We start from the raw sequence: 18888 nt of genomic DNA on the forward strand, positions 1-18888 counted from the left end.
CCCTCTGCATCCAGAGTGGCCAGGCCACTGCGAGGGGAGCAGCAGGTGAGAGTAGGGGTTCTTGGGGGCCCCAGGGCCCCCTCTGCATCCGGAATGGCCAGGCCACTGCAAGGGGAGCAGCAGGCGAGAGTAGAGCAGGTGACCTAGGAAGCAGAGGAGTGGGCCCCAGGTGGACAGAAGACCCCCAGATGCCCATCTGCAGCTGATCCATGGGCGACGAATGGCCATTTGATGTCTTGTACTGTCTTCTGACTTTTTGTGTGATTATGATCGATAAAGAGCGGGACTGTTTTTCTCACTATGTTTCCCATATGTTGAAATACAACTAAGGAGTTATACATTTATGGTTTCCCCCCATGAAACCAATAAGTGCAATTGTATTATATAAATAAGGTGGGACAAAAGGAGGTTCACAGCTGTTGTATAGAAAATAATAATTAATAAATAATAAGATCAAAAACTGTTCTATGTGCTCACAACTATAAACATACTTTTGCCCTGCCCTGTATATTAATCTGCTTAATACATTAGATTTATTTTATTCCTCAGCAAATAAGGATGTATTCTATCTTTTCAAATTGGCTACTGGGCATGGGTTTTCACAGCACATGGAATCACTGTCTTATGGATGGACATATGCATTACTTACAATGTCCTGTTATTATGAGCCATGCTGTGCCGAGCATCTGTGAGTGCACAGCTTTGTATACACACACGTGGTCATGTCTGCCTATTGGCAGTGACCCCAGTGAATGGGTTTCACATTTTGAATTTTGATAGCCACTGCTCTAGCAATTTATATTCCCATCAGTAGAGACCACCCTTATCCTTACCAACTCTGGGCGTTCTCCATCTTCTTTATTCTGCCAGTCTACCGGGGACCTCATTCTGTGATACTGCCCACCCCATCTCTAAAGTGGGTCTAGCAACATCTTCACTCCATCTTTCCAGGGTGCTATGGAAGGATATTTTCCTGGTGGGGGAGGGGCTAGATCACATGACCCCAGCTCCCTGGATTCTGTGCTCACTAACTGAACTAAAGAAATGTGTGGGTGGGAGGGGTCAGAGTTCTCGAAGCACGAGGCTGAGGCTCGAGGCTCCTGGCCCTTCTGGTTCTCCACAGCAGGGAGGCTGGAAAGTGAGCCTTGGGGTTTAGGGCCTGAGGGCAGTGAATCAGGTTTTTACTTTCACCAACAATAGCTCACTGGGGCCATGTTGTTTTCTCTGTGGGAGAGAAGTCCTTCCTTATAAAAGAGGGGCATCTCAGTGGGCTAAATCCCAGAGGTCCGGTAGCTGGAGCCCCACCACCACCCTCATTCTGGGAAAGTGGCCCCTCTTGCATGACCTAGTTACTGTGTTAAAACCCACATCCAATTGTGAAGACCAGAAAGGATGATAAAAGTGCTTTGAAGACTGTATGCCCTGTGGATACCCAAAGGTCCTCCATAAAGCCTGGAAGCCCTGCCATAGTTCACTTTCATGTGGCTCTGACTGTGTCTCTCTCCTCCTCTAAAACCTTCGTTGGCTCCTTACTGCCCGCAGAGGGACACTGCACTCCTTAGGGAGGTATCCCAGCCCTCCCCAGTGAAGCCTGCCACACACTTGGGCTCCAGCCAAACTCAGTCTTTGGTCCAGAGCCCTCTATTCTTGCTCTGATTTGATGATTTTCCTTAACTCACTCCCCCCACATTTCCAGGTCCCACTCACCTCTTGAGACCACCTTCTACATGAAACTCAAGCCCCATCCCTTCAAATGCACCCATATTTATCAACTTGACCCTGAGGAAGATTCTACCAGTAACTTCTCTCCTGTGTCCTGTCACAATCCTTAATCTGCACAGCCTCACTTGTTTCCAAAGTAGTTATGTGCATCGAAGCACACAACCCAACAACAGTGCTGGAAATAGCATACAATCAATGCACAGGCTTGGGATTGAATCCAGATATTGTCACTCAGTGTGTGACCTTGGGGGAATTAGTTAACTGCCCTGGGCCTTGGTTTTCTTATCTGTAAAATGGAAACAATTACTCCCACTCACAGGATTATTTGATAGACCAGTGATCTTAATTTGGTGAGTGTGTGTGCGTGTGTGTGTATTCCCCAGAGGACATTTGACAATATGTAGAGACATTTTTGATTATCGTCACAACTTGGAAAAGATGCTACTGGTGTCTGGTGGATAGAGACCAGGGATGCTCTAAGGATCTTACAATTCACGAGATAGCTCTTCACAACAAAAACCTCTCTGGCCCCAACTGTCAATAGTGGCAAGGATGAGAAACTTGGTAGAGACGGAATGGTGTATAACTGTAGTCTGGGACCTGTGGGCCCTCTGGTTCACAGTAGATGCTTCCTCAGTGTCAACTCGTCCTCCCCCCACACTGAGTATCAGCTCTTTACGGTCCAGAAATACACCTGACATCCCTGTATTGTACACAGCTCCCAGCACAGTCCTAGTACAGGGTGGCTGAATGTTAGGATTCGGAAGAAGGGAAAGAAAGAAAAGAGACATTCCTTATTCTTGCAGGCTCTATAAAAATGCAGTTGAAGACACCAGCGTTGGGATGTGGCGGGCAGTAAGAGGGGAGGAGTTCTCCACATGGAGCACCATTGGGAAGGGAGACTGGGTGGAAGTGTGTGGGCTGGGAGCTGCGGGAGACCTAGTCCAAGCAGCCTGTTTCTCGTGGGCATGTGTCACTTGTGCTCATGGACAGGGCACTTTTTGTTTCTGGCTCTGAATTATGGTGCCATGGTGAGGAGGAATGTGGCATGATTCAGGCGGTAGGGCTTGACCATGGCAAGCCACCCCAGTGATTGTTTCAGTAATAACACTATGCACATTTATGTCTTCCTTTCATCACGGATCTCAAAGCATGCTGCAAACATTAATTAGGGCTCCTGGTATTCCGCGAGGCACTATGTGTAAATATCACTCTCTCCAGTTGGCTGGGAGGGTAAACTGCGCCATAGGAGGGAGGATGGCTTAGTCAAATGCAGTTCAGACCTAGCTGAGGCTCCTTCCTGGGGGACAAGCAGTGGCATGGCAGCCGCCTGCCCAGTAACTATGACTTGTTCTTCTCCTCCCCAGCCCTCCAGGGGGCACCACAAAGAGAAATGGTTTCTGGTTCTTTATAGGGTTGGCAGGGTGTGTGCTCCCATGCAGAGGTGAAGGGAACCCCTCACTTCAAATATGCCCCGTGACTGATGTGTGTACGAGGGGATGCTGGGTTTGGTCAGAAGGAAATTGAAATCGTTTTTATGAGGGACACCACAGGTCCAACTTTTTCTTTGGAATGAAATGATTTTTTTTTCCAAAATGTTAACAATAAACGGGTTGTTTTAAGTGAATAAAAGTGTTCCTTGTATTATTCTTGCAAATTTTCTGTAAATTAGAAGTTATTCTCAATATAGTTTAAAAGAAAAGAATGAGTCCTGGCCGGATAGATCGGCTGGTTAGAGCATCCTCTCAAAGTGCAGGGGTTGCGGGTTCAGTCCTCACTCAGGGCACATACAGAAACAGATCAATGTTCCTCTCTCTCTCTCTCCGTCCCTCCCTCCCTCTTTCTATCTCTCTAAAATCAATAAAATAAGTATTAAAATTTTTAAAATAAAAAAAGAAAAGACAAGAACGAATACTTTCTCTAGAGTCACAACGGCCAATGCAATGAGTGAGTCCAAAAGAAACCCTGGAGAAAAAGAGAAAAGACGAAACTGTGTTTTAAAAGAGCATGTGGCAGAAGAAAAGCCCTTCCCTTGAGCACGGAGGTCGTGGCTCCCCGGTGGTGCCGGCTGTCCCTGCACGTCGGGGCGCTGCACTGGCGCGGCCGCCCCTCCCCGCCACCGCGCCGACACTGCCCCCTGCAGTGACTCACGCTGGGGACCGTTTAAATACTGGGAGCGAGCGGCGAAGCCGCACTCATGCTGCAGCCGTGAGCCGTCCTAGGTCCTTCTCTCCGGCTCCCCCTCTGGTCGACGGTGGGCAGGCGGGCGCCCCGCGGCTGGTAAGTAGGCAGACCGGCCCCACCACTCCCCGCTCGTCCTACCCACTTAGAAAGACCCGGCTAGCATGCCCCACCCCCACTTTCTGCTCCCCTGGGAGACACTCCAGAAAGGGCAAGACTGGCGTCGTGCCAGGGGATGCCCTCAACGCAGCCACATAGAACCTGCGCTGGAGGGGCGCTTAGCCTGTCCACCCACTGCCCCGCGCGCCCGGGGCCACCAGCCCCTTCTGTGGGTCTGTGACCAGCAGTCACTTGCCCTCACTGTCCATTATGTCAATCTGGGGTTCTGAAAGGACATTTTAAGACACAAGACACGTTGGAAGTTGGCGCAATGATCACACCAGTTATCCAGTGAGTCACCTCTTTCTGATACGAGCTCCCAGGGGCAAGTTTCTCTTCTCAAGAGTCAGGTTATTTGAACCCATGTCCCCCTCCCTGGCGCTTACCCACTTACCGGGGTGGCCACCAGTGGCCTGCCCTACACTCCGACGAGACCTTGCTTCATGGGCTTCCCCGGACGCGGGTCTGTCCCCTTTTCACACTGAGAGTGGCTGTAAAAGCGGCTCGAGCGGATGTGCTGGTGCCCGGTTGTCCCGCTTGGGATTCGGCTGTGGGCTCGCAGCTGCTCCGGGCCCTCAGCCTGAGCGTGCTTAGGCGACACCCTCTGGCAGCGTTCCCCTCTTGCCAGCCAGTGTCCGGGCGGCGCGGTGGAGCCTGCTGGCTTTGAGCAGGAAGAGTCCGGGCTGGAGATGGGTTTGTGATGAGGATGGTATGCACTTAAAATTCCGACTGTTGTACCTTTTTCCAATACTTCTGCTCAAACGCAGAGGCAGGAGTGGGGCCAAGAGCAGAGAGTGGAAAACCAGAGCTTTCCAGTGCCCACCTGTGCCTAAGTGTGAGAGAGCCAGCTTACCTCCAGGGCCAACTATGTCACCTCGGGGCATGCTGAGACTCTCTCTTGGATGACGTATGACCCAGACCGAAGGTGCTGGATGCCTGTCTGCCACACTCTGGATTCTCCTTCAAAACGATCTGGGATTATATCACCATAGCTCAGGCAGCTTTCAGATAATGCATTGGTGCCACTGGCTCTATAATTCAGAAATTCTCTAACGGCTGTCATTTCTTTTACTCTGCATCAGTTGAACATCTGGGATACATTCAGGGCCAGACAGTCCCATTTGCCTGTGGTCCTGAGTCAGCTGGGCGGGCTGTGCAGTGATGAGACCAGCATGTGAGAGAGGCTGGGCCAGTGGGGAGGGTTCTGAGCAGACGGCGGAAAGTCAGGGCGCCCATGGAAGGTTCTCCCAGGGCTAGGCGACACTACCTGGGCTTGCCCAGTGAATGGAGGAGGTGGGGTGGGGCACAGGTGATAGTAGATCCAGATGTAGAGAAATGAGATAGAAGAGAGGTCCCAACCTGATCCTGCCAGAGATCTCTCTGGGGCTGTGCTTACACATGGCAATTTGCTTCCCTAAACCCTGACCACGGAAGATGGGCTGAAGCTTCTGGTTTCACTGCTACTTTTGGCTTCTGGGACACAGGATTTAGAAACCATTTACAAGATGCTTTGATGAGGGGCTGATCCATTTCTGTCTAATCTGGGCCCCTCGGCATTACCCTGAGAAGAGGCTATAACATCTGACTTCTTTAACACAAGCTCTGAGAGGGAGCTTCTCCCTGCCTGGCTGGTGCGTTTGCTAGTACCTCCTGCTGCTTTTGCCGAGCTAATGACAGCCTTCCTCGAGCCTCTGCTGGAAGCCCTACCTCTCTAACCTTGGGGCTAGAAAAGAATTGCTTTTTCTTACTCATTTCCTTTTTTGAACAAATGAACAGTATTTTGGTTTTGAAGGGTTATGAGAGATGGAGTCAACAGTTGACCCAAGTGGGGGATAAGGGCGTGGCCAGTCTTCCCTTGGGGATCTGGGATGTTCTGTGTTTGGGGCAGAGCATTCCTGAAGCGGGTGCTACCCTCAGTGGGGCTGTGTGTTGACATCAACTCCTCCAGTGACTCCTTCTGTTCCTTCTCTCCACTGTCAGCCACTGGGATGAAACTGAGCAAAACGCAAGCCTTAGAGCAGCCCTAAGGAAGGACATCTCTTAAACCAGTGGTCCCTAACTCCCGGGCCGCGGACCAGTACCGGTCCGTGGGCCATTTGGTACCGGTCTGCAGAGAAAGAATAAATAACTTACATTATTTCCATTTTATTTATATTTAAGTCTGAATGATGTTTTATTTTTTTAAAAAATGACCAGATTCCCTCTGTTACATCTGTCTAAAACTCACTCTTGATGCTTGTCTCGTAAGTTCGACAATTATATTTAAAAATACCACAGTTTTTACACCGGTCGCATAATTTTATTTTGTGCATTTATCCGTCCCACCCTAAAGGCCGGTCTGTGAAAATATTTTCTGACATTAAACTGGTCTGTGGCCCAAAAAAGGTTGGGGACCACTGTCTTAAACCATATAGTCTGGGAGTTAGGACCTTTTGCTCATAATGCTGGACAGCTGGAGGTGGATTGTATATGAACCTGCAGTCATTTTAGGATGGAGGGAGCAAAATCACCTCTTGTCGCCTTCCAGGCACTGCCAGACACATGGTTGACAAGGTCCTGAAGGCTTGTGACAAGGCCCAGAGATTCACCAAGCTCTATGGTTAGGTAGAGCCCTGATATGGGTGTCAGAAATCTTCAACTGATTGTGTGACCTTGGACAAGTCCCCTCTTCCCTCTGGGTCCCTTAGTTCTCCCATGTACCAAATGGCCATATGGTCTCACTAGACGGTCTCAAAAGGCCCTTATACCTCTAATGCCCTGAGCTCTAAGCTTTGCTTCGGGAATCAGCTTCTACTGTTGGGTTTAACATAGCATAAACCCTGGATTCCTGATGGAGATGCAGAAAAAGCCACTGTAGGAATTATTGATACAGGAAGCTAACCAGGCCTGCAACCTGGCCTTTGGTGTTTCTGATCCCTAGTCAGTCTCTCTGTTCTTGGCTGTAAATGACGCAGGTCATGAGTGTACGGTCCCAGCTGTTCTAGGCCTATGGACACCTGCATCACAGTCATTTGGGAAATTTGTTAAATGTGCAAGGTCTTGGGCCCTTCAGATCTAGGGATCATGATATCTGTGGGTGGGGCCTCCAGAGACCTCGATTTTACTCCACAGCTCAATGAATAGTGATTGTAAGTAACATTTATTGGGTACTCATTTTGTGCCAAGAATGAATCTAAGGACATGTTAATCCTCATAGCTACAGTGCTGTGAAGCCAAGAGAGAGACAGGAAGGGAATGAGATGAAAAGCATCAACTCCTTGTTGCATCACTTTAGTTGCTCATTGATTACTTCTCATACGTGCCTCAATTGGGGAAAGGAGAGGCTCAAGTTGAGCCAGTGACCCCTTGCTCAAGCCAGCAACCTTGAGCTTCAAGCCAGAGACCATGGGCTTCAAGCCAGCGACCTTTGGGCTCAAGACAGTGACCTTGGGATCATGTCAGTGATCCCACGCATAAGCTGGTGACCCCGTGCTCAAGCTGGTGAGCTTGCACTCAAGCCGAATGAGCCCATGCTCAAACAGGCTACCTCTGGGTTTTGAAACTGGGACCTCACCACCCTGGGTTGATGCTCTACCCACTGTGCCACCTCCGGTCAGGCCAGGTAATTTTTATGTACTGGTCTGGGGGAGGGGGCAGTTACCCCTGTGGAGTGAGGTGGGAGGTCTGGATGCACTGAGTCCCCGGTCAGACAGTGCCTTCAGACGTACGAACAGCTCGAATGAGGCTGACACTGGCTTGACTGAGTTGGCACTCAACAACTCCAACTTGTCATCTCAGTTAGCAGGATGAGGCAACATCTCACTGCAGATGAGACCATGTTAGGGAAACCTTGGTGGGGAGAGGGCACAGACCAGGGAAGGAGTTCTCTGGGCATCAGTTTCCCCAGGTGCATTGGGAGGGGGCAGGACCAGAGGCTCCCTAAGGCCTCTTAGCTCCTGGAGACCATGAATTAGCTATTGGCCATGTGAAGACGCATCGGTTAACAATGGGATGACCCTGCCTGGCACAAGGTGGGCCCGGAAGATGGGTGTAACTTCCTCAAGCGTCGGCACACGGGGAGGGGGTGGAGGGGGGTTGGGCAGGCCACACTGCTGGCAGCTCAGGGTGACGTGTAAGGAAGGGAAGATGAAGAGAACGATGGGGCTTTGGGTCAAATCTCCTGTCTCTGCTTAGAAGGTATCAGAGCTGTCACAGCCCTTGGAAGGTTTTGCAGAAAGTAAACTGAGGCCTGGAGAATTTTCTTACCCTCACATGTGAGCTACGTATCAAAATCAGAGTAGCGCCTGACCAGGCGGTGGCACAGTGGATAGAGCATTGGACTGGGATGCAGAGGACTCAGGTTCGAAACCCAGAGGTTGCCAACTTGAGCGAGGGCTCATCTGGTTTGAGCATGGGTTTACCAGCTTGAGCCCAAGGTCACTGGCTTGAGCAAGGGGCCACTCAGTTTGCTGTAGCCCCCCCCCCCCCCGTTAAGGCACATTTGAGAAAGCAATCAATGGACAACTAAGGTGTCGCAATAGAGAATTGATGTTTTTCATCTCTCTCCCTTTTTGTCTGTCTGTCCCTCTCTCTGTTTCTCTCTGTCACTGTCACAAAAAACAAACAAAAACCAGAGTAGCACATTCATCTCCCAGGCTCTTTCCCAAAGCTTTGCTCTGTGGGATTGATAGAAGAAGCTGTCTCCTCCCCGGAACCTCGTGTTTAGGGAATGTGAATGATGGCATTAAACCCCAGAAGTCCCAACCCACCAACCAACAAAGCCCAGGGCTTCCAGGCTAATTATGTGTTTGTTCATGAATCACAGGCTGTTCTTGCTGAAGAGACCCACAGCCGAAGCGCCTGCTCCAAGCGCTCTCGGGGCGCGACCGCGTCAGAGTGTCCAGGTGAGCCGTCTGTCCGCTCATCTCACCGAATTCCCGAGCCAGTGCCAGACGCCAGGCCCTGCCCCCTCCCAGGACAGGGGCTGGACCGAGTCGCTGCAGTGAGTGCGGGTGCACTCTGCCGCCTGGGCGAGGAAGGTGTAATTAGGGCAGCTTTGTGGGTCTTTAACTGGCATTTGTCATGGCTGCCAAGCGGCACCAGGCGGCGTGGGCTATTAGGCTGCTGTGTGCTGAGCTCTGGAGCTGGGCTGCTGCCTGTGCTAAAAGTGCCAGGGCCAGGCTGGCTCTTGGCCCTGTTTCTGCAGCTGCTCCCTTCCCTGAGGGCTCTGCAGCTGGGTTTGAGGTGGGCTCTTTGGACGTCCCTTGGAGAGTCAGTACCAGCTATGGCAGTAGCAAGTGCTGGGAAACAGGAAACCGCTGTCTGTGGTGCTGGGGTGGGCTCTGTGTACATGAGGATTTAGAAAAAGGAAAATCTGCAAATTCTTGCAATATTTGTCAAGCTAAGTGTGGTCCATTTTCAACAACAGTGGCTCTGTTCCCATAAGAGAATTGTCTTTTCCCTCCTTCCCCCAAGCCGCGAGGCACCCTGCCTTGGCCCTGGGCCCTTCCTGGGGCTGGCTGATGTCTCCTCCCTAGATGGGCAGTGCAGACTCAGAGGAAAGTCTGAGATGGGCTCTCACAGGGGATCCCATCTACACCTTCATTTACATATGGGGAAACTCAACAGAAACTTCCCTAGGCTTGCCAGGTTGTGGGCATTTAATTTAGCACCCAAGTCTCTGACACTTGGGCTGTGACATTTTGAAGTATACCGGATATAGGAGTATGCATTATAAATAAATAACTGCTACCTAGCATATCACCAGGAGTGATTAGAGCTTCAACTTTTGTAAGTCACTCCAAGGATATTCTGGTTTCCAGGTCCCCCCACTGTCGAGGGCCTTCATTGTCATTGCTCTTCTTGAAGTTCAGGGTGGAACTGAGCACAGCACTACAAATGTGGCATGATCACGGAAGTGTAGAGTAAGACCATAACCTCCTTTGTTCTATACTTAATACTTCTATTAATGCAGTCTACAATGACATAACTGTTTGTGGGCAGTTTGTATTCTTTGTTACCATCAATAAGTCTTTCTCCTGGGATGTTAAGTCACTTTTTCCAAGCCCCCTGTTTAGGCTGTTTATTTTCTGTTCTCAAGTCTGAACCTGCCTTTGTCTATGTAACTTCATTTTTTTTAGATGTGTCCATTGCTTAATCTGGCCTCATTTCTTTGCACTGGACTTCATTGGCCAAGTTATTATTTTGTCTTTTCTCCGCTGTTCTACATACTTAGATGCAAAAGTATAGCAGATCAGGGCTTGGATGGGCTGTAAGTAAATGAAAACTCAGGTCTAGGTAGGTGAGAGATGAGCCTGGGTTTTGTCCTCAGGGTAAGCTTGCTGGAGGGCAGAGGAGGGCTACATTGAGCTGAGGCCAGATTGGGAAGCCTGGATTACTCTGAGCTATGGGCCAGTCTCAGGACTCTATGGATTCGGGAGAACAAAGAGACCAGAGAAATACCTTCTCCACCCAGCCAGTTTATGCCTCATATGCTTTCATCTGAAACTCCTTTCTCTGACTCAGGATTTTTGCTCATTAAAAGAAGAGGCACTGACTTAACATTCAAAGTTCTCACTCACCCAGGAGCCTTGAGCTCTGGGTTTTAAGCTCTGAGCTTCAGTTTCCCTGCTTCCTACATTCCCCATAAAATGATGGGATGTATGATCAGCAGTTCATTTTTAAATTTAAAAAAATATTGATTTGAGAGAGAGAGAGAGAGGGAGAGAGAGATGGACAGACAGACAGACAGGAACATCGGTCTGTTCCTACATGTACCGTGACTGGGGATTAAACTGGTGACCTCTGAATTTCACTATACTTTAACCAAATGAGCTATCTGTCCAGGGAATGATGAGCAATTCTTAACCCCTTGCAACTTAGAGATCCCTTTGAACCTCAGATAGAAAGTACAAATGTTCTACATATACACAGAAATCCTTAGTCCCTTGATCAAGATTAGAAGCATGTTGAGGCCTTCTGTCTATAAAGTTCATGTTGAGGATGAGCTTGGAACAACCACACAGCTTGCACAGGACTCCATTCTCTCATTCGCTCTTCACAACAGCCTCAAGGGGGCAGAGACTACCATTTAACAGACGATGAAGCTGAACTAGAAGGCCTTACACTTAATTCAAGGTCAAATAGCTGCTTAGTAGTCCTTAGAAAGACAGAGAGAGGAAGGGAGAAAGAGAGAGAAGCATTCATTTGTTGTTCCATTTAGTTGTTCATTCATTGGGCGCTTCCTGTATGTGCCCTGACTGGGAATTAAACCTGCAACCTTGGTGTTCGGCACGATGTTCTAACCAACTGAGTTAACCAGTCAGGGATGTGTATTGTGTGTGTGTGTAATATTTTTATATATAATGATTATATATATGACATATTTTACATCATTATCCTTGACCTCAGACACCAAATCTTTGTGAGTTTGGCTCTATTCCCAGACTGCCACCTTGGCTATGGGAGCATCTGGACCTACTACCTCTTAACTCAAAGTGCATCCTAAGTTTTCTGGGACTTAGTCAAGGCCACTCAATATTTCTTTGTGGACCAGTGTCCTCAGAAGGGAGACCCCAGGTATCAGCTGAGTCACAGCAGCCCCTTCTAGTGAGACAGGAAGTGGTGCAGATAATTTCCTACGATTGAGAAGGCTGTTTGAAATAAACTTAGATGAAGCACATGTGAAACATGTTAACAGAAGTGAACAAAGAGACAATTTGTTGGTAGTGGTGATGGGGTGAGGTGGGGTGGGTAGGGCAGGGGGTTTCCCAGGGAGAAGAAGATCTGAGCTTCCCTGTGGTCTCTCCTGCCAGCTCAGCAGTGTGGCCTGCCTCTGCTGGCCGCCATGGCTCCTCCCGGCAGGCCACCATGTTTATGGCCTCAACATCTTTCTGCATGTTCAAGCCCTATTCATTTGTTCTTATTTCCTCTCTGTCCCTCCTGAGGAAACTATGTTCACATAGCAAGTGCAGGAGCTATGAAGGTTACAGAGATGGAGACGACACTGTTCTTGCCTTAAGGAACCTATAGAGATGAAAGATGAACGTCCTTTACCTTGAAACGCTTATTGACTAGAGGAGACAGATGGAAACAAATGTCATAGAGCTGGCTATGGTGTGGGCCATAATGGAGGTTTGGGAAGACCGCCTGCCTGGGAGGGTAGCTAACGCTGACTCGGTTGGGTGTGGGACAGCTTCCTAGAGGTGACTGCATTTGAGAGGACTTGGAAGTAGGGCAGAGATTTGGATGAGGATGAAGAGCACTCCCAGTGGGGGAATTGCTTGGGCTAAAGTATTGAAAGTAGGAAGGCATGGGGAAGGCGAAGTGGCTTGCTGACCGGATCACGGGGAGCATAAATTGGGTATTGGGTTCAAAGGCAAGCTAGGTTTTGGTACCAAAGATTGATGGCTTAAAAACAGGCGCAGTGTTGGTGAGACGACCCTGACTCGTGTGCTCTCTCCCTTGCACAGGCCATGCCACTGAAACACTATCTCCTTTTGTTGGTGGGCTGCCACGTCTGGGGTGCAGGATCGGCCTACTATGGCTGCCCTAGTGAGTGTACCTGCTCCAGGGCTTCCCAGGTGGAGTGCATCGGGACACGCATTGTGGCAGTGCCCACCCCTCTGCCCTGGAATGCCATGAGCCTGCAGATCCTCAACACACACATCACTGAACTTAACGAGTCCCCATTCATCAACATCTCGGCCCTCATCGCCCTGAGGATTGAGAAAAATGAGCTGTCTCAAATCTTCCCTGGTGCCTTCCGCAACCTGGGGTCGCTGCGTTACCTCAGCCTTGCCAACAACAAGCTCCAGCTTCTGCCTGTGGGCATCTTCCAGGGTCTGGACAACCTGGAGTCACTCCTTCTGTCCAGCAATCAGCTGGTGCAGATCCAGCCAGCACACTTCTCCCAGTTCAGCAACCTCAAGGAGCTGCAGTTGCATGGCAACCACTTGAACTACATCCCTGATGGTGTTTTTGACCACCTGGTGGTCCTCAACAAGCTCAATCTGTGCAAGAATAGCCTCAGTCACCTCTCGCCCAGGCTCTTCCAGCGCCTAGGCCACCTACAGGTCCTCCGGCTCTGTGAGAACAGGCTCTCAGACATCCCTATGGGCACTTTTGACGGGCTGGGCAACCTGGAGGAGCTGGCCCTACAGCAGAACCAGATCGGTGTGCTTTCCCCTGGCCTCTTCCACAACAACCGTAACCTCCAGAAGCTCTATCTGTCCAACAACCACATCTCCCAGCTTCCCCCTGGCATCTTCTTGCAGCTGCCCCAACTGAACAGCCTCACACTCTTTGGGAATTCCCTGAAGGAGCTCTCTCCAGGGATCTTTGGGCCCATGCACAACCTTCGAGAGCTTTGGCTTTATGACAACCACCTCACTTCTCTACCTGACAATGTCTTCAGCAGCCTCAGCCAGTTGCAGGTCCTGATCCTCAGCCGTAACCAGATCAGCCACATTTCCCCTGGTGCCTTCAACGGGCTGGAAGAGCTGCGGGAGCTGTCCCTCCACACCAACGCGCTGCAGGAGCTGGACAGTAATGTCTTCCGCATGTTGACCAACCTACAGAACATCTCCCTGCAGAACAACCGCCTCAGACAGCTCCCAGGGAATATCTTCACCAACGCCAATGGCCTCATGACCGTCCAGCTGCAGAACAACCAGCTAGAGAATCTGCCGTTGGGCATCTTCGATCACCTAGGGAACCTATGTGAGCTTCACCTCTATGACAACCCCTGGAGGTGTGACTCAGGCATCCTTCCGCTCCGCAATTGGCTCCTGCTCAACAGGGCCAGGTTGGGGACAGACACGCTCCCGGTGTGCTTCAGCCCAGCCAGTGTACGTGGCCAGTCCATCATCATCATCAACGTCAATGTTGCCGTCCCCAGTGTCCAGGTCCCAGTGACCCCGGAGGTGCCCAGCTACCCAGACACACCCAGCTATCCCGAGACCACCTCCATCGCCTCCACCCCCGAGTTCACCAGTCCTGTGGACGTCTCCACGGACCTGACCACCATCGAGCCCATCGACGACCGCAGCACATGGGGCATGACCCGGGCCCAGAGCGGGCTGGCCATTGCTGCCATTGTCATCGGCATCATTGCTTTGGCCTGCTCCCTGGCTGCCTGCATCTGCTGCTGCTGCTGCAAGGAGAGGAGCCACGCGGTCTTGATGCAGATGAAGACACCCAATGAGTGTTAAAGGGGCAGGCAGGAGGCAGGGCTGGGGGATGGTGGGGCCACTAGACGATCTGGGAATTTCATTTTTTGACCTTCATCCCTGGGTCCACAGAGCCATCCCCTGCTTCCTCTCTCTAGTCCTTGAGAGGAAGCATCCCCACCTTTTCCTGACCTGCTCTTGTAGGACCTTCTTCCTACCACCAGGGAGCTCTAACCCTGCAGGGTTTCCAATTCCCATCTCTGGGCTTCCTTCCAGAAAGCCCCTCCTCCAGAGTTCCACCAGCTCTCCTCTGCGAACAACCTTGCCTGTGCCTGTGCCCCTGCCGGCATCTGTAGACTCATTACACGCCTGCTCACTTCATGGAAATAGTTCACTGGGACAGCCTCTCTCCCAAGTACTCTGTAAGTCGATTTTCCTCCTTTTGCTACGCTTGTTTGTGGCGTGGCTCTACCTTGTCACTTCAAATGAAGTTCTCCTTTGATTTTCTGTTCCTGAAGGTAGGGTGAGCTCTTTCTTCAAAGAAGGCCTCCACCTATTTAGCTGGTTTCTTAAGAACTGCCCAGCACCCTGGCTCTCAGGCTGTTGTGAAGACGAAGGGAAAAACGGGGCTGCCCGGTCCCTGGAGACAGAGCCATCACCAGCACCACTCTTGTGATTTTTATCTGGAATTGGAAGAAAGACACCAGTGCGACCAGTTCCGCCTTTTAGAGAATGATATTTCCAAGCTGCAAAATTTGCTTTAAAATGTTTAGTCTTTTAAGGAATAAAATCAGGTAGAATTTCTGACCCCTCACAACACTAAAATCAGCTCACTGGTCCTGGATGGAGAAAGCAGCCTTGTGTCTACCGCGAGGGGTTTCCTCTGTTAACTGTTTATTGAAGGAAAACACACACAGAAAAGTGGGAGCGTTAAAAGTGTATCGTTTGATAGATTTCCACAAACTGTACACACCCTGTAATCAGCGTCCAGATCAAGAAACAGGGCATCACCAATATCCTCTCTCCTGGGCTTTTACTGGAGAAGACTGGGGCTTACGGAGATGGCGCTGTCTTCTCTGGGGACTGGCTCCCCACGGGCCAGGCTGGGCCCTCCACTGCCCACCCCTAGTCAGCCCTTGCAAAGGTCCAGCTGCCAGGGACAGAGAGGAAGATGTGGGGACACTGTGGCCTGGACAGAAGATTTTACTAAATCCATAGACCTCGAGGTACCCAGAGTGGCCAGGTCAGAAGCACGTTGACTCGAGAGGCTCACACAACCGCACACGCTTCCCTGCCAACAGGCCGTCTGCTCTTCACCGGAGGCCCTTCTGCCTGGACCTTTTATGGGCATGATATGCCTATATCTGTTTTTAATTTTCACCCTCCCTTTGGGGGAAGTGAAATACCTCAGAGATGAGGTCCTTTCATTGAACAGCCAAATGTAATGGAACCCAGCAATTCCTCTAATGTGGTGGTGAAATTCTCCATCGACATTACAGTCAGCTAGAAACTGAACTTCAGAATTCGTACGTACAGCAGGAAACATTGGGATGCGCAGACTGGCCACCCTGGGGCTGGGGGCTTTCTGGAGCAACTCTTGCTTGTGGTCTGGTTAGAAGAGTTGTTTGGTCCGAGGTTATCCTCCTTGAGTTACAATCATATGAATACCTGCTCTTGCCACACTTCCTGTTACACACACATTCACACTGCTGAAGAAATTATGCTCAAGGCAACTTCACTGGACACCTGGTCTACTAGTTTAGAAGTAAAAATTCTAAAGGGAGAATATCAGGTGTCCATGTCTGCCCAGGAAAGAGCTATAGCCAACACTATAAAGATTTGGAAATCTGCCATCAATCCTGAATGGCTTTTACTCGTTTCCTCTGCCCCATAAGACAAGTAAAGAAATCCCCTGTGGTCAGTACAATGATTCTGACAGGTCCCCAACAAAAAAGGGTCCAGGAAGGGATGTGCATAAGAACTAGTACTCTTGGCAGCTTTTTACTCTCTGTTCCAGGGAATCTGGAAGAAATAGGACCTGTCAGAGGCAAAGGACACCATCTCCCCAAGGGAAATCTGGTAGACACGCGCCAAGTGGTGCTGCAGCCTGGAGGAAGTGAGCTCAGAGCTCGGGGCATGAGCATCCTTCCGTGGATGGTAGTCTGTCATATTGACCTGGGGCCAAAGAGGGAAGTGTGGCCTTCTCTGCTTCAGACGGGAAGCATGGTTTGGCACTGCGATTCTCAAGGGGCTCCTAAGGAGTCGGCTACAATGTCTCATTGTGCAGAAGCACACTGGGCCAGCGGTGGCGGACAGGTGAGAAGGGAGTCCTCTTCATCCAGTGTGTCCTGCCAGACCGAACCCCGGGGCACTTCCAGCATTGGCCATGACATTGGGGTGCCTTCCTCTCTGGCCTGTGATAGCAACGTGTGTCTTCAGGCCGGAGGCTGGCCTCAAGGCATCTCTCCTCAGATGACCCCACCCAGGAGCACCCAGCTGGGAGTGTAAACCCTTCATCTGACCTTCAGAGCTGGCCTGTTCTGTTCTCCCATCAGAGTGGGTTGGAAGACTTTCCCTGACAGGTCTGTTGGCCTCTTTGAACCACATTGTCTGGTCAGGGAGCTGCCGGGAAAGCTGGGTAGTCTCCTTTCCAACAGGGTGATGTGTCTGCTTACTTCTCAGGGCTGGAGTGAGCCCCTTGACCCCCCCAAAGCTGAAGTAAGGCCCAGAGTTCACTTCACATTTACCCCCTGCTCACTGGCTTCCAGGTCACCTTGCCAGTACCAGGAGCCTGCTTTTGGAGTGGAGGGTCAGTGTTGGAAGAAAGATAATAAAAGCCAGTTAGAACCACTGTTTTTCAAAAGAGCTTACTGTGCATAACTACCCTTTAAAGCACTTAATAGGTATTTTCTTTTGAAGCCTCACAACGCCCTTCTTCATGAGTACTACCTTATCCCTGGTGAGAGGGTCTAAAAGTGCCCTTCTTCTGCAACATTATTTAGTAGGCTGTGGGTTTTCTTTCTCTGTTCAAACTTTGTACAAGACCTCATGGCCTGTCCTGGGCTTTCATCATTAAACCAAAGAAAATCAAAGTCACTCTCCTGTTGTTCCTCAGAGTCCTAGCCACTAAAACCTCACTTGGTGCTGTGTGGATTGAAATTTTGTAAATACCGGAAAAAAAATTAAACTTACTCATCCATTAAAGAAAAATTGGCCCCTCTCATGGAAATTGTTGGGCTGTGTGTATATTGTTTCCCTCTTTAGAATTTAAAGGCACAAAACAGTTCTCAGAACTCTTCATGGGCGACAGTTTTCACAACCTTCCAGATGTCAGGGTAGAGCAGTTTCAGGAATCTACTTCTAAACTCAGGAGGCTTATGGAGAGCAGACTGCGAGAGATAACTAGATAACTAGAGTTGGTCGATAGACAGTGGATGTCTCCCAGCTTTTAGCTGCAAACCTCTCAAAGAGTGCAGCCCACAGACCCCACAGTCAGAACCAAATCCAGATTGTTGGGGAGGCATTTGTGGTCTTGGGGAGAAAGCCATTTCAGAGATGGTGGGTGGTGTCCTCCAGGCCCCACTCCTCCCTGTCTGAGCTTTCTCCTTCACTTAAGGATGGGTTGTTCTCACCAACCCATTGCCTTCACGCTGCCTTCAAAAGTAGAGCATGCTTGCCTCACTTAGAGAATCACTGCAAATAGTCCCAGGAGCTTGGCGACGCATTTAGAGATTTTTAGGCCCCTAAGGTTTTATAGAATATGAGCCTAGTGGGCAGGTTGGGGGTCCATCTTTGCTAGGGCTCGGTCTCTGCTGGGTATTGCTTGTAACAAATTTGGTGTAGAGAATCAACAATAAATGGTACATACAGGACACGTGCTCTCTGTGGATGTCTTGGTTATGGGCTCTCACACCTGGGGATTCTCCTCTTGTCACATGTGTGCAAGGCTGACCCAGACAGCCCCTCACAGAGGCTAGAATCTGGGCTGGGGAAAGGGTCATAGCTGGGCACCAAAAAATGAAATAACAAACGATATCTATAGGTCACTGTATATGGGAGGGTCCTTAACCCTTTGAGTAGTATGAACATTCATGTACATCCTCGTGCCTTTTGACCATCCAGAGTACGATCGATTTATTTTAAAAATGTGTAAGGCAACATTAAAAAAAGGCAAAGGTATGTTCTTTTTGTTTCCATAAATTGGTTATCAAACAAACATGATTTTAAGTTAATAAAACTGTAACTGGAACTAATTTCATTTTTTGAAAAAACAACAACCCACTCCCGGGGGTTAGTGAGCATGAAAAAACTCGCTACTCAAAGGGTTAAGAATAGTGTCAACTATTTTGTAGATGAAGTGAGTGTGATCAAGACAGGAAGTGAACTGGTGGCTGAGCTGGCACACAGCCAGACCCCCAGCCTCCCAGGCCAGAGCTGCTTCTGTGTCACCAGAGAGAAATGGAGTTCCCTCAGGATTCAGTTAACATGCCCATGGCACACATGCATACATGCACACACATGCACACACATGCATGCAGGCTTAGGTGGGCAGGACGATCCTGCACCTCGGGACTCCTAGCAGTGCTTAGCGCCAGGCTCAGCGAGTCACAGGCTCTCAGAAGACACCATCTGAGTGACGGTGGTTCCCTCCGAGTGTCTAGGTGACCACAAGACTCTT

At 50.0% G+C, this 18888-nt stretch overlaps 1 protein-coding gene across 2 annotated transcripts; it reads left to right on the forward strand.

Moving 5' to 3' along the window:
* Positions 1 to 3915: 3915 nt before the first annotated feature.
* LRRC15 (leucine rich repeat containing 15) lies at positions 3916 to 18127 on the forward strand. Of its 2 annotated transcripts, XM_066241311.1 has the most exons (3): positions 3916 to 4002; positions 8867 to 8945; positions 12513 to 18127. In XM_066241311.1, exon 3 carries the CDS (start codon positions 12516 to 12518, stop codon positions 14250 to 14252), a length of 1737 nt encoding a protein of 578 aa, XP_066097408.1. In that variant the 5' UTR covers positions 3916 to 4002; positions 8867 to 8945; positions 12513 to 12515; the 3' UTR covers positions 14253 to 18127. The 2 variants fall into 2 exon arrangements, with proteins under 2 accessions (XP_066097408.1, XP_066097409.1); XM_066241312.1 differs by lacking the exon at positions 8867 to 8945 and having other exon boundaries at positions 3935 to 4002.
* Positions 18128 to 18888: the final 761 nt, after the last annotated feature.

Source organism: Saccopteryx bilineata, chromosome 8 (genome assembly GCF_036850765.1).
Source record: "Saccopteryx bilineata isolate mSacBil1 chromosome 8, mSacBil1_pri_phased_curated, whole genome shotgun sequence".
In the NCBI taxonomy this organism is placed as follows: domain Eukaryota; kingdom Metazoa; phylum Chordata; class Mammalia; order Chiroptera; family Emballonuridae; genus Saccopteryx; species Saccopteryx bilineata.